The 27,414-nt window shown below is 39.8% G+C and overlaps 1 protein-coding gene across 2 annotated transcripts in view; it reads left to right on the top strand.

The window, feature by feature from the left end:
• NFX1 (nuclear transcription factor, X-box binding 1) overlaps positions 1-12,000 on the top strand; it is a 75,051-nt gene extending 63,051 nt beyond the window's left edge. The window contains exons 23-25 of one of the 2 annotated variants that reach the window (XM_076330705.1): positions 6,428-6,529; positions 8,034-8,146; positions 9,458-12,000. In XM_076330705.1, the coding sequence (XP_076186820.1) occupies positions 6,428-6,529; positions 8,034-8,109 (178 nt within the window). In that variant the 3' untranslated portion in view covers positions 8,110-8,146; positions 9,458-12,000. Of the gene's footprint in view, positions 1-6,427; positions 6,530-8,033 lie in introns of both variants that reach the window. The other variant, XM_076330704.1, reaches the window with a different exon arrangement.
• Positions 12,001-27,414: the final 15,414 nt, after the last annotated feature.

Raw genomic sequence — 27,414 nt, 5'->3', positions numbered from 1 at the left:
AAGGTGATTGCACTGGAGACATAGTATGGGAAGGCTTCCCAAATCAGGTATCGAGGCTTCCTTGGTTCTGCTGCTCACTGAGCAGCATATTTAGTTTAGCACTGTTAAATTGTGGTTCTTCGATAACCAGTTGTTTTTAACTGTAGATATTGACTGTAGTTATTAAAAAAAAAAAAAAAACCAACCCAACAAATAACCACAAAAAAACCTGTCACTGTCCGTGCTACTAGAGTGCCATGAGCTGCTCCTGAGCCTGTTCATGGGTTGGTAGCTTAGCTACAATCTTGATTTCTTCCAAGAGAGATGGAACACCAATTTGATACCCCTTTCTGTTTCCATGAAACAATTTAAGATACTCTTTCTTTTGTTTCTAGTAAAGGAAGGTGAGAAAAGAGATCATATTTGAAAAAGCTTATGTAAGAAAAAGAAATAGATGGGGGGCGGGATGAGAAATTAGTGAAGAGGATAAAGTGTCAGAGAAAGGACCAGGACAAATGACTATGCTTTAAAAACAAAGACGTATCCTGCAACTTGAGAATGGGAGGCCTTCCTCTGTGGTTTTAGGAGAGATTGCACACTTGGTCCTTCCCTTGTGTTCAGGGAACAGTGTACCATGCAGAATGCACATGCTGCTATTTCACTTCTGCCACTCTTACAGACACAGAGTGGTCTACTAAAAATATACTTCAGCTGCATAGCAATGTTTCTTATTTCAGTGGATTCATCCAAAGCTTCTTGTCATTGTCTTTTTATTTGTCACTTCTTCAAGACATAAAAAACATTGAAGCCTCAGGCAAGTGATAGCTCAAGTTCCAGGATGATATTTTTGAGTATTTCGTAACAGCTTCTTCAAGTCCAGGGGCTAGTAATCACCAGAAAGTCCAAGTGGTTTGATTCCTTTTGTTTCGTCCTGCTCTCAGCATTCCCCACAGATTTCTATTAGGGCTCGTCCAAGTATAGATAATTCAAAATGATGCTAGGCAAAGAGACCATTCTTCCTCTTCACACTCCCCCATTGTGTCATTGAAATGGTAACATCACCATACAGGGTACAGCTTGGTCAGAGGAGTGGGAAAGTCTCCTTGGTGCTAAGAAAGTTTCCTCCAACCAGACTTCTTCCTCTTCTGGAGATGTAGGAGCAAACTCCACAAATCTGCTTTGCCCTCAGCCCCTGCCCCATCATCATTCCACCACATCAGTAAGAATTGGTCATATTAGCTGCATTAGAATCACTTATGTACAGCATTGCCAATGTCTAACCACACAGAGAGTGTTCCCAGTATTGACTGTCAACGTTGATCTGAATTACAGTTCTGGTGTTTTGAAGTATAAGACCCCAAGTGAATCCTTGCAAGTGCCCTTCTCCATCTTTTGAGCAGTTGCAATACCAGATTCCTTTTGAACCCAGGTTCAAAGGTAATGTCCAGACTGGTACGGTGAAAAGGGGAAGGCTTTTCTCTCCCAAGTTGACACATGTGCTTTGCTGTACCTGTCAGTGGTTTCTTGAAGTCTTTTATTCGTATGAATTTCCCTCCTCTTAGAATAACTCTGGATGCCAGAGCCTGTTAAGGGGTGTCTGCTTGTTGTTATGTAGTGACCAGTGTTCATGCACCTTGTATGGACTTGAGACATCCTGGAAGTGTTTTTGAGAACAGTCATCCCTGTAAGACCCATCCTTTTCCTGTTCCTTCCAGGAAGAACAATAGGGTCAGTCTCTCCTCACGAACAAGGGGACTTTTCAGGAAGGTGACAGGGTCCCTGCACATTGTTCTCACTGAGAAAACCACATCCTGCCACAGTCTCATCAATGTGTTCTCTATTACTCTTCACACAGGATTTTGTTTCCTTTCAATTAGGTCAGTCTGGAGACAGTTCAGGAGTGGTTACTTAGCTGCAGGCTACACAAGACCAGCAGGAACAAAGACCTAAAGAAATTAAACCCCCTGTAACTACATGAAAACACCCTTATCAGATCATGGCAGTTGTATCATAGAAGACAAAAGCTGTACATCCCAATTGCAGGGTTGAAAGGAAATTACATGCTCTGAGGAAACAGAATTACTCTTTGGCTTCTTTTAAGTTTTTCTGGACACATTTCAGTACTTGATCTCCAGGTACAAGTTCATTTTATTTAATAAGCTAACTGTCTCTGCAGCCTTTCTGGTATCTGGAATAACTTCACTTCCAATTTGACAGAAGTTCTGATGACTTCCTGAAGGTACTCTATCGCTGTAAGGACTTTTATTCTACCCTTCATTCTCTAGGAATTTTCTCCTCTGCCATAAGGAAAAAAGCTAACTTTCTCCCCACCCCCTTTGCAATCACAGAGGCCTTTTCCAATGACTGCATCTCAACACCTCTAACCTCTTAAGGCTTTTTGAGCAATTTAAGCACAAATAATGCTACAGGTCACCAGCCAAGGTGGTTTTAACAGCAGTCCTGCTCCAGAAAAGAGCTACATCTCTTTCTTACTATTTTTCCTTCAATCTTGACATCATTTGCTCTGAGAATAGTATGTGTTGCCTCCTGACAGCTATGTGAAGTCTAGACAATCGGGAGATTGTTTGAGAGCCACTTGCTTCATTATTCCACCCAAACTGTAGCAGCTTTTGGAGACACTTCTCACAAAAACCTGCTCTGTCTGAAAGCTGATGGATCATTATTGCAAGGCTACACGGAGTCAGTTCTGGACAGATTAGCGGGCAAAGAATTTTGTAGTAGTTCATACCAAAACAGATCAATGCTGATCCATCCTGGAGTTATAAAAATTGAACTTCCAGTCTTTATGGAGAAGATAAGTTTGAGTCCTGATTTCCACAGTTCAGTTTTATACAACAAGCCATCCTGTCAGCACTACCAGTGTCGTATAGTCATCAGATAGTTATGTTCTCCTTGCTTTTCCCTGGTGTGCTGCTAAAACTTTGTCATCTCATCTTTGTTGCTTGGGGCAGGCAGTTGTCTTTTTTTCCTTACTTTGAGAGTAAGTTAATAGAATGAAGAATGACAACTTTCATATCAAAATGTCCAAAGTACTTGCAGAGCCTTTTGGTTCCATCTCCACAGTTCTACTACAACTGATGGTAGATAACCATGATTTACGTTAGCAGGAAGGGAGGGGTCTGCTTTCTTTCTCTTTCTGGCAATTAGTCAAGGGTTTTTTTCCATTGTACACCTATTTAGTTGAATTCAGTTGTTTGGTTTTCTTCCAGATGATCTGAATATGATTGGCTGTTTCAGGTTTGGTGGTGGTTGTTTTTTTAAACCAATGAATAGAAATATTCACAGAATTTTGGGGAGATTGGAGTCAGTCTAGTGTTGTCCTGTGTGTCACCAAGGTATACAGGAAGTGGTGTACATTTTGCTTAAGTGTTCATTGATAGATTTTCATCTCTAAAGCCTCTGTGGTTTCATGGCTGGACAGTCTGCTGTGTATCTCTTCTGCTTTTTTTTGGAGGGACACTAAATCTTGTCAAAGCAAAAACAGGGCTAGGCCTTGATGTGGACAAAGCAAATTTGGTTCGAGGATCTCCTGTAACTGTCCACAAGACTTTGATCCCTCCTCATTTTTAAGAGTTTGATACATTAACCCTCTACAGCCTGGGAACATTTCACTTCACAGCAGAGCTGCTGTATTTACTTTCTTGGAATGCAAGAATATTCTCTTTTCTAATAAGATTTTTTTTTTAGCTAATTGTAGAAATAAGTGCACGTGTTCTGTTTTCCTGCATTCCAGAACTCTCATTTATTTTCTTTTTTTTACTACACAAGCAAGATTTAGCCTGACATTTTAAAGACAGACACCTTACTTTACTTGGTGAAGGCCTTTCTAGCCTTCCTTTTTTTTGCCTATTTACCTCCAGTCAATTGGGTTTCCATGTTTTTGCACACCACGGTTTATAAAAAGGAAAGAAGACAACAAAATATTCTCCCATCTACCTTTGTCCTCTTTTAGTCTTTTCAGGTAGAGCTCTACAGTTGAGAGGTAACTGAAATGATAGTGGGAGCATTTGGCTTTATATGCCAGGCTTGGAGCTAAAGGAGTTTTAACCCATTTTATAGAAGAGGGGAAAATTAGTTGTTCTCAACTGATAGGACACTAATATACTTGCTGTTAGAATGTACATGTTAACATAATATAATCTTGAAAAAATTATGGTCAGTGGCAAGTAACTTTTTTTTTTTTTTCAAATAATGAACACTTTCAGTGTTGGGAGGATGGGGACATTTTTTGAGTTGGTGACCTATGTTTGCAAGATTTTGCAGTTCATTTGAACAGGCTGTCAGTACTCAGTTTAAAACAATACTGAAATGGGGTCAGGGTCATCACCATATTTTAGTGGACTTCTGACTTACCTTGAGAATGTTGTGGAGTTTTTCATCTGCGATGCCACAATATCACAGGAATTGGCCATTATATTTTCAGAACTGATAGAAACAAGACATGATGGAAATAAGACAAATTTTTTTTTAAGCTCTGAAATAGAACTAGTGTTCATCTGTGTACTGATGTGAGACTTCAACTGCTTAGAGCCCTGAGAGAGTTGGGGAAAAAATATGAATTACCGAGTATGTGACAAAGCATGGAACTCTTAACACATATTTCTGGAATTGTAACAATACACAAGCCATTGTTTTGCAGCATTTTTTGCTATTCAAAATGTAATTTTCAAAGGAGCAAGATGAACTTGAAAGTAGGAATTTAATGTCATTAGTAAAAACAGAGAATCTCATGGTCTAGAGGACTCTGCTCTGGGAGGAGCTTATTTAAAAATTCATGAATAAAATAAACAAGGAGGAAACATTATTTAGTGATTGACATAGAATCATAGAATCATTTAGGTTGGAAAAGACCCTTAAGATCATCAAGTCCAACCGTTAACCTAATACTGCCAAGTCCACCACTAAACCATGTCCCTAAGCACCACATCTACAAGTCTTTTAAATACCTCCAGGGATGGTGACTCAACCACTTCCCTGGGCAGCCTGTTCCAATGCTTAACAACTCTTTCAGTGAAGAAATTTTTCCTAATATCCAGTATAAACCATTCAGATAGAAATAGGAAAGCAATCCAGCTTAGTGTACCAGAAGTAGTTTGGTCTTAAAACATCAGTAGCATGGGTTTAGAGGAAAGTGCAAGAAAGGTAAGAAATTGACCTTGACAAGGTTTAAGAATTTTAATTTATTCAGCTTATTCCCCCCCAGAAAAGATGAAAAAGAAACTGTGAATGAAAAGATGCTGATAGTGGAAGGTTTTTCAGTCTTGCAGTTAAGTCATAACAGTGAACGGAAGTTGAAATAAGCAAGCTCACTCTTGAAAGTGGCTCATGAATTGATAGGAAATTTTAAGACATCTCCACAGCCTATTAGAGATATAGTGCGTTTGGTAATTACTTGGATTTTTTTTTTTAATTAGATGCCTTTGTGGAACAATCTTTCTAGGTTTTTTTTCTGGGTTGTTCGGTTGGTTGGTTGGGGTTTTTTTTTATATCCTTCCTCTTTCTCCAGCCAGTGCATCCTTTGGTCATGGACTGCCATACTGAAGTTGAGTGTGATTCACAGCCAATATATGCTTAAAGCATATAAATATACATGCTAAAGTACACTGTCCTCCTATATTGGAGAAAATACTGCCCTGCACCACAGCCACAGGGTGGCTCCTGCATTGCAGCTGGGACAAACACAAGTGGGATGCTTCATTGTGTGGTTGTGATCACATAATGGATTGTAACTAGTGTGGAGGGCAAGAAGAGCCTAATGCCTGTTATTTTTCTGATCTCATTCACCTGGGCTAGCTGACAAGGAAGATGCAGTGTTGCTGCATTGTTCCTGGAAGAATGCTGCTTAGCAGGGCTATTCTGAGTGCAGAGTGATAAACAAGTTTAACGTGACTTACTGCCAGAGTTCAAGAACACATTTCCAAAACATTAGATAACATGTTCTGAAGATGCAGTGAACTGTGTTCACATGATGCCGAGTTAAGCTATTAAGTTGTTGCTTCTGATGTTATATTTGTTCTGTGAAAGAACAGATATATGTTGCCCTAGAATGCAAGTATTGCATTTTTGGTATTTTAACAGTTGATCATGTTGTGCACTTCATAGTAGAAAGGAGTTGTGCACTTCACATGCAGAAAGGAAGGAGTCTGGGTACCAACACTCAAATCTAGTAAACTGCTTCTGCATCTTTTATAGACAGTGATCAAAAGACATTTAGAATACTGGAAATCTTGTTGTTGATAATGAAAATGGAATTTGCACACTGTTGGTCTCTGTGGTTGGAAAATTAAATATTTGAATAGATGATTTGAGTATACAAGTATGAATTCTGACACCAGAACTGCTACTTACAAATGTAACTCTTTTGCTCTAACTTCTTAATGAATATAAATTCCTATTGAATTAAATAACCTTTCTTTTATTTCTCTAGAGGGAAATCCATTTGTCCAAGCAATACCTTAACTTCTGTGCTAGATAAAGAAATGCAGAGCAGGGCTCCACCTCCTATTCCTCATTACAAACAAACAGATAAGTAAGGAATTTGTTTTTGAAACTGTATTCTTCAATTTTGTGCTGAGTTACCTGAGGAGAGTGTTCCTGAGCTTCAACTTCATACTCCCTGTTTCTTTGTTTTCCCAACCCACACACAGCTTTGGAGCTTGCAGTCTGCACTAAGATTTTCTTTCCGTAGAAGTAAACCTGAAATGAAGTGCTAAGAAAAATGTAGGATTGACTGTGTGGTATAGGAGTAGTGGTAATATAACAAACATTGTGGACTTTATTTTTTAATAAAGATTAGATAGTTGGGAAGAGATGGCTGTTTTGGAGTTTTTGTGATGTTTTTTACCTTTAACTGTTCTGTGTAAAACATAATGTCTTACTGGCATAAAATGATTTATTTGGACAGGTAGTAAATGTATTTTTCTTGTGTAGATATGACTATACAATTGGCTAAAGGTGAACTACTGTTTTTCTCAGATAGTGAAAACTACTGAAGGTGGGCTATATAAGGCTTCTTGGTAAATAGTCTAATAGAACAGTCTTTACTTTATATGACCTGCCAGATTCAGGTACCTGTAGTCATCTCATAGTTATGAATTTTTTTAATGGATGGCTTGTTCTTTGTTAAGGTTTACCTTTCAGAACTTTTTTCCCCCAAGTTATTTCCAAATTAGCATTTGAAGTCATGTTGTGTGAAGTACCATTTTCAGAAAGGACAGCTTAATTTTGCAGTAACTATTGCAGTAGCTATTGGGTGTTTAAAGGGCTGGTGGAATACAAAGTCGGCTGTTTGGAGAAAATTTAAATTGTTTCAGAACTAAGCACCTGGAGTAAAACACGTCTAAAATGACTGCTTACGGTCTAACTCAATGTGAATTTTAAAAAGTTTGTTATTCTTTATTTCCACTTACTTCTGTGGGATTCCTGTCTTCAGTGACCCTAATGAAAGCGGCTTATGTGGCAAAATTAAATTAAAAAAGGGCTTTAGCAATTTATTTTTAATTACTAGAAGTTAAATTTCTTTAGAAGTGCTTAATTCTACAAAATATTCTGGAAGATCCCATACTGTCCTAAGGAAAAAATCTTTACAGTGTTTGGATTTGGTATTACCACATACTTTTTGTTACTCTTGCTTTTAAAAGTGGGCAGATTTGATCATCAGCTTGCTTCAACAGTATTTCTTTTGTTTATTCTTTTAAAAAGGCATGTTGAACATTTAGTCTTCAGTATCGTTTTTGTAATAAATATTACCAGTAAATGGTATTTTCTGGTAAAAACCCAAAACAAATTGTATCAATTCAGCCACACATTAGTGTACATTCATTTAATAAAGTATATGTTTTTTCCAAAAATCAGTTAACAAAGGCTTTCTGGAGCATTAAGGTACTTCCATTAAAACATAATTTAGAAATGCATGCCACTTACCAGTGCAGCGTGCGTGTGCACGCTGAGACATTATGGGAGTGTGATTTCAGTTTACTTTGTTTCTTGTTTTTCATGCGGGTGAGTAACATCTAATATTCTTATAATTTCAGGAGTAGTGGGAACAGTGGTTTATCCAAACCATTAAAAGAAGAGCCGGTAATTGACTACTTTGATGTCCAGGACTGAAGTGATTGATGTAGAATTATGATACAGAAGCTTAGAGGTGAAGATACTAAGTTATTGTGTGAGGCGCTTTTTGGTTATCTGTCAAATGATCAGTTGTTCAGCATAGTCATGATTTAACATCTAAGGTTACATTCATTGTGATACTTTAAAAAGTTATGCATTTTTACAGTTTACGTAACTGCATAATACCTAACAGTAGTATAGCTTTTTAAACTTGGGTTTGGTGCAATTTTTTATCTAATGTGCTGTCAGAATGATGTAGATTTCCATTGATGCCTTTAAAGTGAGAGAACTGGTAATCAAATATATTTTTGGAGGTAGTAAGAACAATGATCAATCTCAAAGATTTATTTTGACATATCTCACACAACTTAAAATGGACCAGAAATAATCTGTGTTAAGAACACTGATGGGAATACTCTTAAAGCGTTTTCATATTTTATTAATTCACTTTTGTGTTAATGTGGTAAATTTGGGAATTTGAGTTACTCTTCTACATGGAAGGAAATATAAAATTTAATCTAAGTATGAACGTATACACTAAATGCCCATTAAAAGCACAGAATTCCTTTCCTGAAGAACCAGGATTTGGGGAAGGTGGGGAATTAAGACTTATTTTGCTTACCCAAACCCAAAAAAACCCAACTACCCCAAAAAAACCAAGACAAGAAAATTATGAATCCTTTCTTACTCAAGAGCTTGAACAAAATCAGACTTTATATATTATTTTGATGTTCTATTTGGTTTAATTTGTATTTAGATATATTAGCTTGATGGTCTTCTAGGGGGGTCTTTTTGCATGGTTTTATTGGGGGTTTATAATCTTTTTCTGTGCTGTGCAAGCTTAACGTGGATGTGTGAAGTTTGGTTTAAGTATGTTATGAATTTGGAATAATATTTGTAAAATTTATAAGACCATCTGTCTAAACTGTTTGGCAATGGAAGATCTTTGTTTTATGGAAAATGCCATAAACAAAATGGGATAATGGTTTAAACAGTGAAAGACACCGAAGTGGTCTCATAGACGGTGAATTGTTTCCAGATGATGAATTAAGGTAGGTGAGTAGCTCTCTGGGAGAGGAGATTGTAGGTCTGATCAGAAGAGGTGACACAGCTCTGAATTTGAGTAATACCTGTTCACTTGAGAAGAACGTTTTTTGAACTAGTAATTTTAGTAACTGACACTGATGCGCTCTGTTTCTTGTTCCTTGTGGCTGGCTACATGTAGCGCTAAAGGTGAGTCCCCTGTACAGCATCAGAGGCTGCTGCTAAAAGGGGCGTAGCATAATGAAGAAACAGATCTAGCAGAAGACTTGTCATCTGTTGTTGATTTTTTTTTTTTTTTCAGCCAGCTCATTGTGGTGTAGCATGAGATGTGTTGCCAAGAAAATGGAAGGCAGTTATCCATGCTTAGATTCACTTACAGTTATCGCACAACCCTGAGCCTTAACTGTGAAGCATTCTGTGGCTACATTTCATCTTGAACAGCTTGTGAAACATGAAAGAATGAGCAGCAAACTCACAGACCATATCTGTCCCCCAAAATGTTTTGAAAATTAGAATGCATGCTGTTATTGCCTATTTTTGTAGGAGCTTATTATTTCACATTAAAAAAATATGCAGTCTTACATGTTTCTAAACATTTGAAATGCATATGCTTCAGGTAAAACAGTTACCAGAAGGATTCTCAAACCTCAAGAATGTTCAGGCTTTTAATTTGCATGTAGTGATTTAAATTGGTTTTACCTTTTTTGTCTAATATTTTGTGAACAGAAATGAAAAATAAATTAACATAGCTTATATTCCCCTTAATTTCTTAAGCAAAGTAATGTTTGTTTCTACAAGGTGTACTGCTTTGCTAAGTTCAGCTGAAGAAGTAAGTTGTTCGGCATCTTTCCAGGAATGTATTTCTTCAATCCCTTCATTGTGAGGAGTGTATCTATTCCAGTGCTTGCTCAAGTGCCAGCTCAGTGTGGCCAGACAAAGGCTAATTCTGGTTTTGAAACTCAGAGCTATGTTAATATAGCACTGTTTTCAAGCTAGTAACACCTGTTAGGGAGAATGTACATAGTTATACTGCAAAGGTAGGTTCTGGACAGGAGCAGGCACACACATCCGGTGAGCTGAGAGTATAAAGTTAGATGCACGTACACTGGAGCACACGCAGTTGGTATACCATAGGTAGACCTAACGTTACAGAAAACCAAAGTGATTTAGTTGATAATAAATAGAATAAAGCTGAAGCCTATTAACTTTTCACACAGTTTCACATGAATATAGCTAAAACTTCACATTTGCACCTCTGATTTGAAATTTAAAACTTAAAAGGTTTTACTAGCATTATATTTAGCTCTGCTCTTCGAAATTTTTATCAGATTATGGCTTTAACATAAAAATGTGAACCTTGGTGAGATGCACTTCAGCAGTCAAGTATTCTGCCACTGCTTTTAATAGGAAAACCCAGGTAATCTTCAGCTTCTGAAGTTGAGACTAAGAATTATTACTGAATCTGTTCATACTGAGAAGTCATAATTCTCATCACTAAACCCCTTAACTACATGAATGTTAAAATATTTTTATAGATCTGTATCTTACACATCTCTCAGTCGTGGCTGTTGGAGCATATCTGTAGCTATGAAGCAAATCACATGTACAGAAACATTTATTTTGAAATGCATTTTAATAACTTGGTTAAAAACATGATACCATACACTTACCCAGGAAAGTAATACCAAAAAGAAAGTATTGATGTCTTTCTTCCCAGAACATAGTTACATAGCCTTAAGAAGGAACTCGGCAAAGTTTAACAGTGGTGCTCTCCTCTCTGTTCTGGTTTGCTTTTGCTGCAATGTATCTGTGACTTTCATATGGAATAGTACTAAAGGCTGTAGTTTTGATATCTGTGTGAATTCACCTTCATATTGCACGTGTGCCTCATGGAAATATTTTTCAAATAGCTATTTTGTAAATCTGAGCTGGCCTTTACACCTTTTATCTAATAGAAGAATGAGTGGATAAAAGAAATCTCTGCATCAGTGAAGTCAGTGGCAAAAATCCTATTGACATCACTGGAACCAAGACTTAAGCTTCAATATACTAATCATTTTCCACAGCCCTAAGAATAATATGAAAAAAGTACTCTGCAATAAGCATCTTTTGAAATAAATTATGTGATGTCAGTTGGAATTCATGCAACTTCATGAAGTGCTTTTAAAGTTGTGTATGAAATAGGCAGATACTTTGGCATTTGGGCTGTGCTATTACTTATCTATATTAAAGTTTAAAGTGCTCTGAATATTCAGTGCTTGGGTTTAACCTAAAATTGTGTAAGATGCGTAAGTAGACTTCAATACCACTGTTTCTGTGGCAGTTTTGTACAGTTTCTGCCGCATAATGAGCAAAGTAAAATTGTTCTAAAACACTTAAGAATAAGTTATTTGTTGAAAGTTTTATATTTGACTTGATTTTTTTTCAAGTTACTGGTATAAAATTACTTCCTTTATAAACCTGAAATAAATCTAAGTTGAAAGTTCAGTGCTTTGGAATTGTTTGCAAGCTTTGTCTTGGTATTCCAAAGTTGGAAGACTGAGATATCACAGAGGAAAAAATAAAGATTTAAATGGAAGTTTGGGGAGTCCTTTTCCTCAAATTTTGAAATATGAGGTGTGATTTCCTGCATTTGAAGTGATTTTAAATGAATGCTGTAAGGAGAATGAAGCAAGTAAAGAGGGACTCCCCAGGAAATGGAGAGTAAGGATTATCTGCTGCCTTCTTGGGATTCAGAAGAAGGGAGAGATTATTATCTGAATAGAAATGTACATTTTGGTTATCTGAAAAAACCTTTACTATGTCAGCCTAAATGCTACTTGGCAATAAAATGTATGATTCTAACTCATTGTCCCTTCATTGTTGTTTGTCCACCGTTCAGTTGTGATGGCTGTAAAGAAGAGTGATAGGGGCGGGGGGAGAAGTGAGGACTAATGTCACTTAAAAGTCCCTATGGGCATTAGATTTAACAAGTACTGGATGACAGATGTTATGGGAGCAGGGTGGTGAAAACTTTGCCAACACAGTTCAGTAGATGGCAGGGAGACTCAAAAAGCAAACAGTCTGAAAATCAGAAGTTTGAAATTATTTGAACTGCTCCCTCCTCAAACTTTAATAATACCAAGTAATGCATCTCCAATGGCAAAAGCTACAGAAATGAAGAATAGCAGCAAAAAAGTTTCAGTGGCCTGACCTGATACTTCGGATGGAGTGCAAGATGGCTCAAAGAAATTCAAGAAATAATCTGAGCTTGAAGAGTTCTTGAAAGACAGCTGAAAACCTTTTGTCTTTCTACCTCAACTGCCAGTAAGTTTGGACTTTCTTTTCAGGATATTTTGGAGGATGAAGATGGCACGTTGCAGGTATATAAGCATTGCAAAACAGATCTTAATTGGAAATCTCTGCCTGAAAAAAATACTTACACTTCAGTTCAGGACTGTCGTTGACTAGAAGGTGACCAAACATCATTGTTATCAGTGTGTGCAAATGGCAGCAGAAGAGACAAATTTTGCTTTCCGTTCACTTATCTTGTCTATGTTTGGAAATAAGTTATTCAAGTCATGACATGGTCACAACAGTCCCTTATAGGTTAAAAAAAAAAAATGCTTAGATAGATACTACTGTTCAAATAATGTTGAGTTTTGAGTATTTCAGACTTCGTAGATGCTGAAGTCCCAGCAGAAGCCTTGCTACTTAACAAATGCTGTTCTCATCCTTTACGAAGATGCTGAATTCTTCAAGATGGTTGATGTGCGAATTTTTATGTCTATACACTTGTTATTTAACTGTGAACCAGTTAATGCCAGAGACCTTAGAAAGGGTGTCTTTACAAAGGCTGTATTTTGGATGCTCTTGAGCTATAGATCAGGTTTCTTAGTCTTGGTCATCTCTGGATTTTTGGAGGAAGTAGCGCAGCTCTTGAGCAGAGGGAAGGAGGCCACGTTGCTGCTACCCCGGGAGAAGCCAGGTCCCAGAAGGATCCTGGGAATCTGTCCTGGTTTCGGCAGGGATAGAGTTAATTTCCTTCCTAGTGGCTGGTACAGTGCTGTGTTTTGGATTTAGGGTGAGAACAATGTTGATAACACACCGATGTTTTAGTTGTTGCTACGTAATGCTTACACTAGCCAAGGACTTTTCAGTTTCCCATGCTCTACCGACTGAGAAGGCTGGAGGTGCACAAGAAGCTGGGAGGGGGCACAGCCAAACTGGCCAAAGAAACATTCCATACCATGTGACGTCATGCTCAGTACATAAACCGGGGGGAGTTAACCCGGGAGGCCGCTGCTCGGGGACTGGCTGGGCATGGGTCAGCGGGTGGTGAGCAATTGCACTGTGCATCGCTTGCTTTGTGTATTATTATTATTATTATTATTACTACATTATTATTTTATTTCAATTATTAAACTGTTTTTCTCTCAACCCACCAGTTTTTCTCACTTGTGCTCTTCCAATTCTCTCCCCCATCCCACTGGGGGGGGGGGGGGAAGGCGGGGAGTGAGTGAGCGGCTGTGTGGTGCTCAGTTGCTGACTGAGGTTAAACCATGACAGAATCCTTTGGTGTTAATAGAACCCTGTTGCAGGTAGCAACATGTGGATCCTTTCAGCTTCCAGCCAAAGCATAGGTGAGCGTGCCTTTATGTTCAGTGGGTGAAATCTGCTGCTGAATATGCTTTGCTCCCTTCTAGAGTAGGGCTGTGGTATGGGTGAGGTGCCCTTCTACAGTCCAGGCTTATGTCTTGCTCTGCCACCCCATGAGCTACTTTTTCCAGCACCGTATATTTGTTTTGATGTCAGGGTGTCCAATTTTATACTTCTATAGAAAATGCAGGTCTTTCACAATAGAAAATGGTTTTTGCCACTGAAAGAATCTTTTTCAGAGCACAGACCAAGGTATAGCACCTTTCTGGTGTTTCAGGCAATCCTCTGTAAATTGGTTTAGGCTCCATCATTGTACGACCTACTGTTGGCTGCTCTGGAGCTCTTTTCAGTGAGAGGAAGGAGGGGCAAAATGTGTCTGTTGTGTGGAGATCTGCTTTGGTTGCTGCTCACAACTTTACTTTCTGTGAAATCATGTCCAGGAACTGCCACCTAGTAAATGACTCAGCTTTGTACTGGATCTAATGTGTGCCTATTCCAATGTCCAGTCTTCTTGCTACATCCACATTTATTCCCTTAAAGTGTAGAAAATTTATTCTAGTCAGAGGACTAGAGGGATTCATTTGTAAGGAGCTGTAACAAACTAAACGAAAAATCATGATCATTGTAAAGAAAAACTCATCTTAATAGAATGCTTTTTATATAGTAGGTAGGAAGCAAAGGCCTGTCTCTTTCAAAATTGTGTATGTAGGGTAAGCTTACATGTTTTACTAGGGAGCGTTTTTTATAAATCTCAGTTCTAGGAAATAAGAGGCTGTGGTGAAAACTGAGTAGTGAGATACATTGGATAGTTGCCTATCAAACAATACAGTCAGGAAGGTACATTCTGTCCATTCGAGGCACCTAGAGAGATTATCTTTTTTTAACAAGCTATTTAAGGAATTTCAGAATTTACTGCTTACCCAGTAAGTTCGATACCTCTTAATAGATACTAATAAATGCTGTTTCAGGAAGTATTGATTAAAATCTTCAGTCAGTGCAGTAACTCCTGGGATAAGTACTGATTTAGGTTGGTGTTTAAATTCAGTATGTTGGCATGAAATAAACAGGTGCCAAAGTTTCTAATTAAGTATGTGTCTGTGTGACTGCTTAGGAAGGACAATTCAGCAGCTTCAATCAAAGGCTTATGCAATTCTAATTATATTCTGTTGAAGTAGGCAGTGATTAAACAGATATGGGATTGCTGCCACTGTAATATCAATGAAATAATTAATGAATTCTTATTTAAGGTGTATTTCTGGTAACTTTATTAGACATTTAAGGAATGCTACATCTTACTTGTTAGCTGACATCTAAGTACTTACTAAGTAATGTAAGTAATGTCTTTACTAAGAAGTAGCTGATAAAGCCCCATATGAAATCAATGAAATTTTTATCCCATGGTTCTCCCATTTTTTCCAGTCCTGACTATGAGAAATTATTTTAGTCTTCAGCCTAAATGTACACAAAGCCATGCACCTGGAATGGAATAACCCCATGCAACTGTACAGGCTGGAGCCCATTGTCTAGACAGCAGCTTTGTGTAATAAGACCTGGGGGGCAGGGGGTCCTGGGGGGCAGTAAGTTGAATGTGAGTTAGCAGTACACCCTTGTGGCAAAGGCAGCCAGCTGTGTACTGTGCTGTATTAGCACGAAGACAGCAGGTCGAGGGAAGTGATTACTCCCCTCTATTCAGCACTTGTGAGATGACTCCTGTACTACTGGGTCCAGCTCTGGGCTCCCCAGTAAAAGAAAGACCTGACTGGAGTGAGTCAGAGGACCGCCAAGTTGGTCACGAGGCAGGAGTACATGACATACAGGGAGAGGTTGAAGGTACTGGATTTGTTCAGCCTCAAAGAGAGAAGACTAAGAAGAGGTCTTACTGCTGTCCACAACTACCTAATGGGAGGGTATAGAGAAGGCAGAGCCAGAGTGCACTGTAGAAGGATGAGAGGAAATAGACACAAGTTGAAACATGAGAAATTATGACTTGATATGTGCAAAATAACTTTTACCATGAGGGTGGCAAAATACAGCATGAGTTTGCTCAGAAATCTTACAGAACCTTCTTCCCTGAAGTCATTAAAAACTCAACTAGATGAGGTCGTGTCCTGGTTTTGGCTGGGATAGAGTTAATTTTCTTCCTAGTAGCTGGTACAGTGCTGTGTTTTGGATTTAGGGTGAGAACAAAGTTGATAAGGCACCGATGTTTTAGTTGTTGCTAGGTAATGCTTACACTAGCCAAGGACTTTTTAGTTTTCCATGCTCTACTGACTGAGAAGGCTGGAGGTGCACAAGAAGCTGGGAGGGGGCACAGCCAAACTGGCCAAAGGGACATTCCATACCATGTGACGTCATGCTCAGTACCTAAACTGGGGAAAGCTGGCCGGGGGGGGCCGCTGCTCGGAGACTGGCTGGGCATCGGTCGGCGGGTGGTGAGCAATTGTACTGTGCATCACTTGCTTTGTGTATTATTATTATTATTATCATATTCTTATTATTATCATTTTATTTCAATTATTAAACTGTTTTTCTCTCAACCCACCAGTTTTTCTCACTTGTGCTCTTCCAATTCTCTCCCCCATCCCAGCGGGTGGGGGGGAGTGAGCGAGCGGCTGCGTGGTGCTCAGTTGCCGACTGAGATTAAACCACGACAGGGTCTTTAGGAGGGCTGCCAAGGGAAGGTGAAGGCCAGCAGGAGCCTGAAGAGCTGGGCCCTTTTGTGTGCCAGCAGTCGCTGGGCGTTTTGAATTTCGGAGCTGGGCTCTGGTGACGCTGAGGGGCAACGTCGGCACAGGGAGGTGGCTGGCACTCCCGGAGCCCCAGTGTTTGTGGGTCTGTCCTGGTGTCGGCAGGGATAGAGTTAATTTCCTTCCTAGTAGCTGGTACAGTGCTGTGTTTTGGATCTAGTATGAGAATAACGTTGATAACACACTGATGTTTTAGTTGTTGCTAAGTAGTGCTCACGCTAGTCAAGGACTTTTCAGCTTCTCATGCCCTGCCAGCGAGAAGCTGGGAGGGGGCACAGCCAGGACAGCTGACCCAAACTGGCCAAAGGGACATTCCATACCATGTGACATCATGCTCAGTATATAAACTGGGGGGAGTTGGCCAGGGGGCAGTGACCGCTGCTCAGGAACTGGCTGGGCATCAGTTGGCGGGTGGTGAGCAATTGCACTGTGCATCACTTATTTTGTATATTCTTCTATCATTATTATTTTTCCTTTTTTGTCCTATTAAACTGTCTTTATTTCAACCCATGAATTTTACTTGTTTTTTTTTTCTCCCCAATTCTCTCCCCCATCCCACTGAGGGGAGAGGGGAGTGAGCAAAAGGCTATGTGGTGTTTAGCTGCCTGGCAGGTTAAACCACAACAGGTCCTGAGCAACCTTCTCTAACTGGACATGTTTGGAGCAGGTAATTGGACTAGATCACCTCCCTGAGGTCCCTTCCAACCAATATGATCCGAGAATTCATGGTCAACGTAAGCTATGCTCGTGACTCACTTTTGTCCTTAGGCTTTAACAGTTCTTTTTCTACATACAATGTTAGCTGTCAAAAGTGTTTATAGAGATGAGTTAATCAAATTCTCTCCATGTCTTTGCTTTGCTGGGCAAAGACATCTTGGCTGTCTTGACCTCCCTGAGCTTCCTTTTGAACAGGCTGTTGATTCCCATTATCATCTTAGTCTGTTTTATTCGTCTTTCTGAATGTCGCATACAGCCTCCAGAAGTCATGAGCAGTTCTATTAATATGCTAACATCTGTGCTGTATTTTGTCTTTTTCAAAAAGACCATGATTGGTTAATTGATAAAGGAGGTAATTCTGCAGTCACATTGAAGTGTGCTTCTGACTTCTGATGGTTGTTTTGTTCCAAATTTGATGGTTGTTAAGCTTTTTGTTGTTGTTTATTCTGATACAGATTTTGTACTTTTCTAATGTCTACCATTCAGTAGGTTTTACACATTTATGGGTAGAATATCTTCTGATAGAACAGAACGGATTGAATGAAAGGAAATAAAATTTTCATGGTTTCCTAGGACCCCATAAGCTGTATATGCAATTTCGTACCTCACTTATGATATGGCTGTAGTCCTTCAGTTACTACAGCGTTTGCAGATTCAAAGACAGTTATAGTTAAATTCAAATATTAATTTTGAGGATAATAATGTTAAGAGCGGCAGATTTTTAAGAGGAGATTTAAGTGAATAAAAAAAAATCTCAGTCGTTCATAACAGGTTTCTTTTGCATCAAAGAATGTCTAAAATTAAAATAATTTAGAAAGGTATTGGTTTTTTCTTGCCACCCTTGAAAAGAGAGTTCTTGTTATTCTGAGATGAATAAAGCATTCTTTAAGTATTACCTGATATTTAATTCCTTAATGATGCAAATACTTTTAATGGCCAAACAGTTTCTATAATCAAAAACTTATTAAAGCAAAGTCAGTTGATTCTGTGGAATGGACATCTTACTGGCTATATCAAGAAGTTATGGAAAAGGTTTGTTTTCAGAAGCAAAAGGATTTGCAAAAAATACCTGAAAGAATTAGCTGACTAGTGCCAGATGTGTTGTTCTTCAGGTGAATATAAGCTAAAACCAGTCACCCTGTAAAATATTTTTCAAAACATTATCCAGGTCTACAAATTGAAAATATTAATGTGAAATAAATTAATATCAATAAAAACTACTTTAGAATTATGCACATTTAGAGCTAAAACTTCCCCCTTTTCCCACCAAGGTCACTGCTGAAGAGTGCAATTTTGGATTTACTCCATAGCCCACTGGCTCCAATCTGTTACTGATCCCTGTTTGGTTGTTCAGTTCAAATTCAGTCCTCCAGCCAAGTCAGTAATGATCTTTCCACTCTCTAGGTACTAAACCCCCAAATTGTTACTGGATGGGAGGTTTGGCCATTCTAGGTGCAGAGTGGGTGTGTGGCCCCATATGAATCTGTGACAGGAGGAGTTTTAGGAAAAGCAGATTGGACAGGAGAGAGAAAAAGGCATGGACTCGGGTATTGACTGGGGATTTTCATTCCAGAGTTCCTGGAAGATTGTATTATAGCTGGCAGTCTTTTGTCATAAGGGTGCCAAACAGATGGAGAATACTGGAAGGGTATGGGGAGGATTTCTTTCTTCATGCTTGAAGATACGAAGGTAGCAAAGAAGGTAGCATACATCTACCACTGTAGATGAATGATATTGGAAACTGGGCTGGAGCCATATGCCTTGTGCTGTTGAGCTTGGCTTCCCAAGGACAGGTATAAGGGCGTAAGACAGCCAGGAAACAGCAGGTTTGGCTGAGATATGGGAAGAAGAAAGCAGGGGGGCTAGCATATGTGGTGGGGAACAAAGGCATTGTCACTCCAGCAGCCCAGGTGTGGAGAGTCTTCTACCATGCTTTAGGGTCATGAGGTACTCAGAGAAGCTACATGGCATGCAGAAAATGTTGTTCAGGCATTTTCTGCTAAAAGGGCAGAAAATCAGGCTCTGGTATAAGACATGGGTGGAAACAGTCTTGCAGTGATGGGAAAAGATAGCAGCAGAGCAGGACAAACTGAGGAAAGGGACATGTACGCTCAACAGTATTCCTGAGCATATTGCAACCGGGACAGCAACAGCAATACTCTTCGAAAACAAATGAAGCTGGCCCAGGCATTTGGAAAGTGGGGGCAGACCATTCTGGTGGCACACTGAGGGACAAAATTGCTTGAAATAAGAATGGGAGATGTAGGCAAATATGAGCTAATGACTGCAGACTCTGACCAAAGGAGAAATAGGCAGGTTATGCCTGGAGTTCATGATTATACCAAAGCTCACAGGTGAAGAAGTTTTGCACGGTAGGCAATGCAGGGAGGGGGGAGATTGAGAAGATCTATTCCTCCAGGCTCTTTACACTTTCAAAAGGCAGCACTGGTGAAACCTCCCTCCCCTGCCAAATGTGGGGTGGAGCCTCAACCAGAGTTTGGCCTGCTTTAAAGGGTGAGCAAAGTCACAGAGGAGTGGATGTGAAGGCCAATACACTGAAGACTCAGGAGATTTGAGAAGTTCATTTTGCAGTGGGCACCGAGTTCTCCTGACAGTTTAGCCCAGGAGATAGTGCACAACATGCTTGTTGGGTTAAGTACCAGAAGGCTTCCTGGTTTTAAGGTGGACAGGGTGCCAGGTAATAGCATGGAGTTACAACCTATCAAGGCATAGGAAAAAAAAAATCACTGTGTTCTATGACAATTTGCCACTTAGAGGGGAAGTTTTGTTCATCCTTGAGACCAATAAGCATTAAAGGGACCAGTGAATTCTGGTTGATCACCGCTTGTCCTCTAACTGTAGGTATAAATTCCATTCTATTCTTGCAGAGCAGCCAGAGATGACAGAATGGATTCTCTGTTACGCTCTGTGAGATACTGTTTCTTTGGCTCAGCATCTTTAGTGATACATTCCTGTGGTTATAGAACATGGCTTACAAAATATATTAACTTAACATTCTGACTACTACTGGTAAACCCCATGTGATTTTAATCTATTGAGATTCAAGTTCTAAGGCCAGGCACAGTGGTTGCTCAACAGCTTGTGCAGCCTTCAAAGCAGATGAGCCCAATGCTAGAATGAACAAATTCAAAAGGCTGCTCGTGTCACACGTCCTAATGACTTTCCATTTGTTGCACAGCATAGTAGGATTGTGGCTGGACTTCTGACATTTACAGGCAGCAGATTCCTGCTAGCAGAAAAGAAGACAGATGTATTGTTTGAATACACAGGGAGCCCCAGGACAAATTCCTCACTCTTAGTACTGGAATGAGAGAAGAGAGACAGTTGCACTCTAAAGCATTTTGCAGGATTGCTAGTTGTTTTGCTGCCAAGGATAGTAACGCTAGGTGGAGTACATGCTACTACAGTGGTCTGGACCTTCTCAGGGCTGAAAAAGCCAGACTGTTGCAGGAGGAGAACTGTATGTCGTACAGAAGTCCTTATGAGACGCTAGTGGGCAGTCTGAGCCCGAAGGGCTTCTTGTAAAAGACCACATGAGCTGGGGCTGTGAACTGAATTTCAAAGTAAGTGTCACTCAGAGAAGGTGGGATGTGGGGAAGCACCTTTTACCCACAGCTGTGGGGAGCTTACAGCAACTTGTATGACTAATAATAGTTGGGTTGGAAGCTTGTGTTTCCTTATCGTTAGGTTGATGTTACAAATGAAAAGCAGAAGACTAAGAATGAAATAAAGACTACTGTTAGACCATGATTACTGTGGAAGCAGCAAGACCCAAGCTTTGGGATGCAGCCTACAGACACATGGTCTCAGAGACCACAGCTGTGGCTGAAAGATCAAGGGTATCAAAAAAACCAGTGGAGGTTTTGCAGGGCTGCAGACCATGGTTATTATTGGGTACAAAGGAGCAGCAGGCAAGGTGGAGGGCATGAAAGTGCTGGTGTTGCAGATAATTCTTGGCCCGACAAAACAGAAAACACTGTTACAACAAAGACTGCTCATTAGTAAAGCTAAACAATTTCTGCATTATTATGAGCATCTTGCTAGAGAGTGTTTATGGCAACCACAAGTCCTGCAAGTGCAAACTGCTTTTCTGAGTCTGCTTGGCAATGGACATGTGTCCTGCTAGGGCGGAAGAGGACATCCTTGACACTGCACTCACCCTATAGAATAAGGGGCTGTGCTCATTGTGAACAAGTTCACAATGAGGATGTTTACCAGAAGGATCCACTGGCAGCACACCCACGTCCTGAGGGGGCATTTGAAAGAGCAGTGCTACCTCTGCACCCAAATGTAGCAGAGGAGGTAGAGCGGGAGGCATCCATGGAGGATGTGCAGCGATGGTAATGGCACATCCAGGGGTTTGGAGCTAGGCAATATGTAGAAGAATACAGATTTGTTAATTTAGGCCAGGTATGACTGCAAGAACTGTATGAAACGTTTGTTTTAACCACTCATGCCAACTGTTTGAACCTGGTGATCATGCTCAGCTCCATCTTAAAGCTGTCAGCATGCACAACCCTTTATATTCTCCTGCTATTAAGCAATATGAAAGCAGAGAGAATTTTAGACTGCATCAGTACTCTCCTACAGAGTAAATGAGAGCTGTGGTTTTGATCAGACTTTCCTCTTGGCTATCGTTACTATAAAAGCAGTTGGGAGCATAGGACACAGAACCCTACAGTCTATCTGCCATTCTAAAATCATAGACAAAAAGTGGTACTATTTAATTAATCTAAATAATGGTAACAATAACCTCTGTTTTGCTGGGAGTCTCACAGGACTTAGAGCGGTGAGGGATCTGACATATACTATAGTTAATTGGTGCAAAAGAGCTGCCTCACAAACTGGGGTGCACAGGAAGGTCATACTGAGTGAGATCGCCTTGCCTGAAGACTTGCTGCATGTTATATATGCATCAATTTCCTATCTGAGGGGAAAAAATTTTAGGGTATTTTTAAGCCGATCAATCACCATAGATATCCCAAGACGTCCTTCCTCCTTTCACATGATCAAACTTAGCACAGTGTTAAGGATGTCAGAAGGTTATTTAGGGCAAGAAACTTTGGTGCTGTATTTGTCACAGGTGGTGTAATCACATCCATAACTGTACATGTTGCCAGCTCTGCTTGTCACACGACTGTGCAGTTAACAGTAAAAGTAAGGTGCCCCAACTGCAGACGGATGTGCAGGTCTGGGAATGTCTGCAGAAGCACAAGGCCCTGGCTATTAAAAACCAAATTGTTTATTTGGTTATGATTTTTCTGAGAGAAATGCAAAGCCTGCGTGTAAAGCATCACAGGTGCAAAGGCCAGAAGAGCGGAATGTGCTACGGATAGATCCGTCATCTAAACAAGCACCTGTGCTTCATGCCCATGTTCAAAAATCTAGAGGCAGGGAAGGGCTATGTTATTGATGATATAAAGTGTGTGCAGAAAACAGGGATATATGTCCCAAATGACATTTTTGCCACGGAGTTAGCAGCAGAACCCCAGTAGGATGCTGCCCCCCACCCCCAGCTTCTAGTCTGCTAAGAAGCTTGCAGACTACTTAGCCAGCACCAAATTGCCTGCATTTATGGTCCCCAGCTACGCATTCTCCCAAAGTTGGCATTTTTGTTCTGTTTTTCCATTTTAGTGTGCAACGTTGCCTGTATCTTGCAGCACAGTGCAAAGCCTGAATGCTGCCCCAGGAACTGCCATGGTCATCCTGGCAGCTTGGGTCAGGGTGCACGGGTCTCTTGGTCAGACTCACAGGATTAGCCTCTTCGCATGGGGCAAGGCTTGCTTGGGGATTTCTTGGTGGCCTTCTAAGACTGCATGTTGTAACTTGTTGCTGTTCCCCAATGCTTTTAAGGTTAGGGGGACCACCCTCTTAGATTGCTATTTTTACTGCTAATACTACATCAACTGAACAGTGTAAAATTAGTGGAGAGTCTATAATCAGTAAGGAAGAACAGGAAAGGTGTACACAGTTCAGTGGTTTAGGAAGGAAGGGGATGGCAGTGTACTAACTTGCTCTAGCAGCTAGTACGAGGTCCGACATGAGCCAGACATGTGGATAAAGCCCAGCCAGAGGAAACAAAACAAAACAAACCAAGATGGACAGAGATATGATTTTTCAGTTATGTCCAAGAATACATTTGATGAAGCTGGCATGTTCCTATGAAATTAGCCCGGTATCACCTGGTAAAGGAGTGGGGTTTTGTGTGTGGGAAAGTTAAATAGAAACAGCAAAGATGGTACAGGGCTGGCCTGGCAGACTACATACAAGGAGAGAGGGGTATGTCTGTGTTGCGTTGTCATGGAACAATGGCCTGCAGTGGACTGATCTAGAAACAGATATGAATACAGAGTATGCTAGCAGAAAGAAGAAGGGGCAGGTTGTACAGGTGGATGTGGGCAGTGAACCCCTCTGGTTGCAGTCATACTCCATGGATCACCTCTACTGTTTGGTTTTGATCAAAATTCAGCCCTGTGAAGAATCCATATAAAGAAATAAGTTACAGAGCTTGAGGGAAAACAATGCCCTTCTGTTTATGCTGTAAAAGTTCAAAACTTAAAGAAGGTGAAAAACTTGAAAGTTCAAAATTAAGCATCATTTCCTTGGCTGAGGCCATCTTCCTGGCTGCAAACCAGGTGATATTTCATGAAGAGTTACAAGGCTTTGCTCAGCCCCCAGCCCTTTCATACAGTTTCCTGAACTTCCATTTAGAAAACAGTTTAAGGTGTAATGTCCTAAATGATGGTGCAACTCAAATCAGGACTTGCCTTTGCATTACAGCATAGGCATTTATTCCTGTAAGGCATAATTGGCTGATGTTGAGAGCTTATCTCTAAAGAAAAGCTGTGAGAACAGGTTATTGACATAGACAGTTTTTCTAAAAGCAACTAGCATCTCTTAGTCAGTTAGCTTGCAGCACGCAGTCTCTAGATAAGTGTGATCAAAGTTCATATAGCAGGCACAACCCAGCCTGTTTTCCTGGAATCCACCACGGCTGTGTTTGTCACTGAATTACAGTTAAATTTGGGGGGGGAAAAAAAAAATCTCTTCTAAAACCTGGCTGTTGTTTCCATGCTCTTTGGTCACCAAAAGATGTCATTTCAGCACCAGTTGCCTCCCTGCTTCAAACTTGGGTGAAAAATTCTATTTGGTTCTTGGTTGGAAAGGTGCTGTTTAATCATGTTTTACTTCCTCGGGCTATTCTGATAGCCACTGTCCAACTGTACTCTAATAGATGATAGCATACAACAATATGGGGACACAGAGTCATGATAAAAAAAAAGAAATGATCCACAGAGACTACGTATTGTGAACTATTGTGAAAATTATTATTTTTAAAAAAACAGTCAATCTAATATAGGTAGGAGTTTTTACATTTATTTATTGAATACAATTATACAAAGGGAATAAAATTATGTTAATTAGTATTTCAGCATGAGAAGGCATATTATAATTTTAGTCAATCAAATTTGAAGCTGTAATTGTAGCCATTGCAGTAGGTTATAGAAAGGCCTCACGGATTAGCAGTTTTCTATCAGTTTGCAAGCTCATTAAGTTGGCTAGCTTTCCTGATACATAAAAGATATTTGCTCTCTTTATTGAGAAATAATTGGGCAGTTTGTTGCTACAGTTCATAGAACTTCTGTTTCCATCTTTGTTTTACAACACTCCAATAATGGAAAGAAAGATAGCACCTGAGGAAAAAAGCTAAGAAACTCTGCCTCTAGTTGAAATACAAAAAGGTGAACCTAGCAGAATCTCCTTATAGGCAAACAGAGAGAGAGATTTACAGTTATGTTTGTGTGTGTTTTCAACTTGACTTTATCACAGATGTTAGCAGAGAAGCATAGGAAAATTAAAAGGAAGAAAGATAAACTATAAATAACATCTGGGGGGTTTAATTTCAGCATTTTGGAAGCAATTTTTTTTTTTTTTCATCCTCTAGTCAATATCATCTACAGAAGATGTAAAATTGATAGATTTACTGTGTCACTCCTAACCACGCCTGTGAAGTCTCTATATAGGTGAAATATTCTCAGTTGATAGTGATGGACAAGTTACAAGATAAAGTAATGTTCAACTAAGATGAATCCTTGATATTATTTAAAAAAAAAAAAAGTAAATTGGCATAATTTATGGAGGGAGAAGGAAAACTGCCACCAGCTGATTCTGACAAATGCTCCAATCTTTTAAAGAGCCAATTATAAACAATAATGAACTACATTAAGGCCATGTTCCTTGGCATTTAATACAACACGTGGGAGGAATTCAGGTGCCTGTGTCCAAGATGGCAATAGAGAAGACATACTTCCCTGCTAACACTGTAAGTGCCTTGCTTGATTCAATCAATATCTGATTTTCAATTTGCAAAATTTCCTTAATGCTTAATTTGAGCACCTTCACACGTGAAGAATCAGCCTGTTTTCATAGATTCACTGCAATTCAGACAAAGCAGAGACACACCTAATTTTGCCCATGTCCTCTGAGGGGCCTCATCCAGCAGACACGTTGAAGAATATGGCATATAACAGTCAAAAGTTAGTTAATTAAAAACAGAAGGAGAAGTGCCTACTTTAGCATAATAAACTGTTATCTAGAGTACTCCTCCAGGTGGATTCTAAACATTTATTGCCTGAGGGGATTCAACTGTACTATTCCCATATCCCAAAATAATATCCTTAATAAGTATGCAAGAAGCTACTCCCTACCCTTTCTGTACTGAAACCATAGTACTGTCCAGCAGAGAACTCACTCTTCTGAGGGAGCGCGTGTCAGGGAACCAGACAATGCTGCTTGCTGCTCAGTGGTGAGGGGTTCTCACTGGGCAGAAGGGACTCCCAGTGTTGAGTTGAGCATAGTTTCCCTTCAGAAGAAAAGCAATGCAATTGGATTATGCAGGGGGGGTTTCTGCCAAGTACTCTATGTCAGTAGAATAATAAAACACAGTTAAAGCAAAGTAGTATTAAAGCAAAGGTAATATTAACTTCTATTGTATTATCTTAATGTTTTTACCTGCCATTCATTTGACAAGGTATTGCTCTTTAAAGAACTCTTTACATTTTTCTAATATGCTTCTATGTTCTCCTCACTTATTTGGAGTTATGAAACTTGTTTCACAATTCATTTAAACCTTGGCAACGATTAACCTGCAATGCTTATGTTGCAAGTCAGTATCACTGTGTCTGCTAGCAGATGCCATTGAGAGGGCAGAGAGGCTATTGATTTTGGCAGAGGATGAGTTCATGAGGGACAATTGCTTTAAATACTTCCATGATGAGTGAAGTTTTCCCTCCCCCAGTGCAGTGGTTTAGCAATGACAAAGAGGAACAGGTGCATGTGAAAGGTGTGCTAGTGTACTATGCAAACATGTTGGTGTTCCTACCTTCATCCTGCAGAGAGGTTGGCACTGCAGTTTTTTTAATCAGTAAGAGTAGTTTATTTCACCACTTCTGTAACTAACAAAGCTAGCTCCAGCTGGCACATACTGTGCAGTCAGAAAAATCTACTGTGCATATTCTAAGGGTGCACCTCCGCAGTTTCGACATCTGTTCCACACCACAATCTCTCAGCTCAAGGTATACGTGAAACACTACATCAAGTGGACAAGGAACAAAATTACCCTAGTGCTATAATGAATTGAACTGCTCTCTTTTGAAAGAACAAGCCCTATGTGGATGGATCAATATTTAATGCAGAGGCCAAAGAAAACCAACTTTCCATTAGGAATTTTGGCATTGTCTCAAAAACACTCCATCTGTAGCTGCTTGCAAACATGTCAAAGTAGCATGCCAAACAAGCTAAAAGCCGCAAAACCATAGCTTTGTGCCTTTCATTTCTGAAATTAAACAAAAACAAACAAAACCAACAAATTGTACCTTTGCACTGTAATAGTTGTAAGAGCTTAACTGTCCAAGGAGGCATCAATGTCCCAACCCACTGAGCCACGCAAGCTGAGCATGAGTCAACAACTGTTAACAACTTCACAGAGTTGTAGCAAGGAGATTAAAAATTTCAAGATGCACTGCATGCATTAGCTTCTCTTAAGAAGAAAAGCTACCGAGAGAATAAATAGAAGTACAAACAATAGTTTGTTGGGAAGTTAATTCTGCAAGTGATATTGAACAATGCAACAAGG

This window comes from Aptenodytes patagonicus, chromosome 2 (genome assembly GCF_965638725.1).
Source record: "Aptenodytes patagonicus chromosome 2, bAptPat1.pri.cur, whole genome shotgun sequence".
In the NCBI taxonomy this organism is placed as follows: Eukaryota; Metazoa; Chordata; class Aves; order Sphenisciformes; family Spheniscidae; genus Aptenodytes; species Aptenodytes patagonicus.
This window is presented reverse-complemented; position numbering and strand designations above follow the sequence as displayed.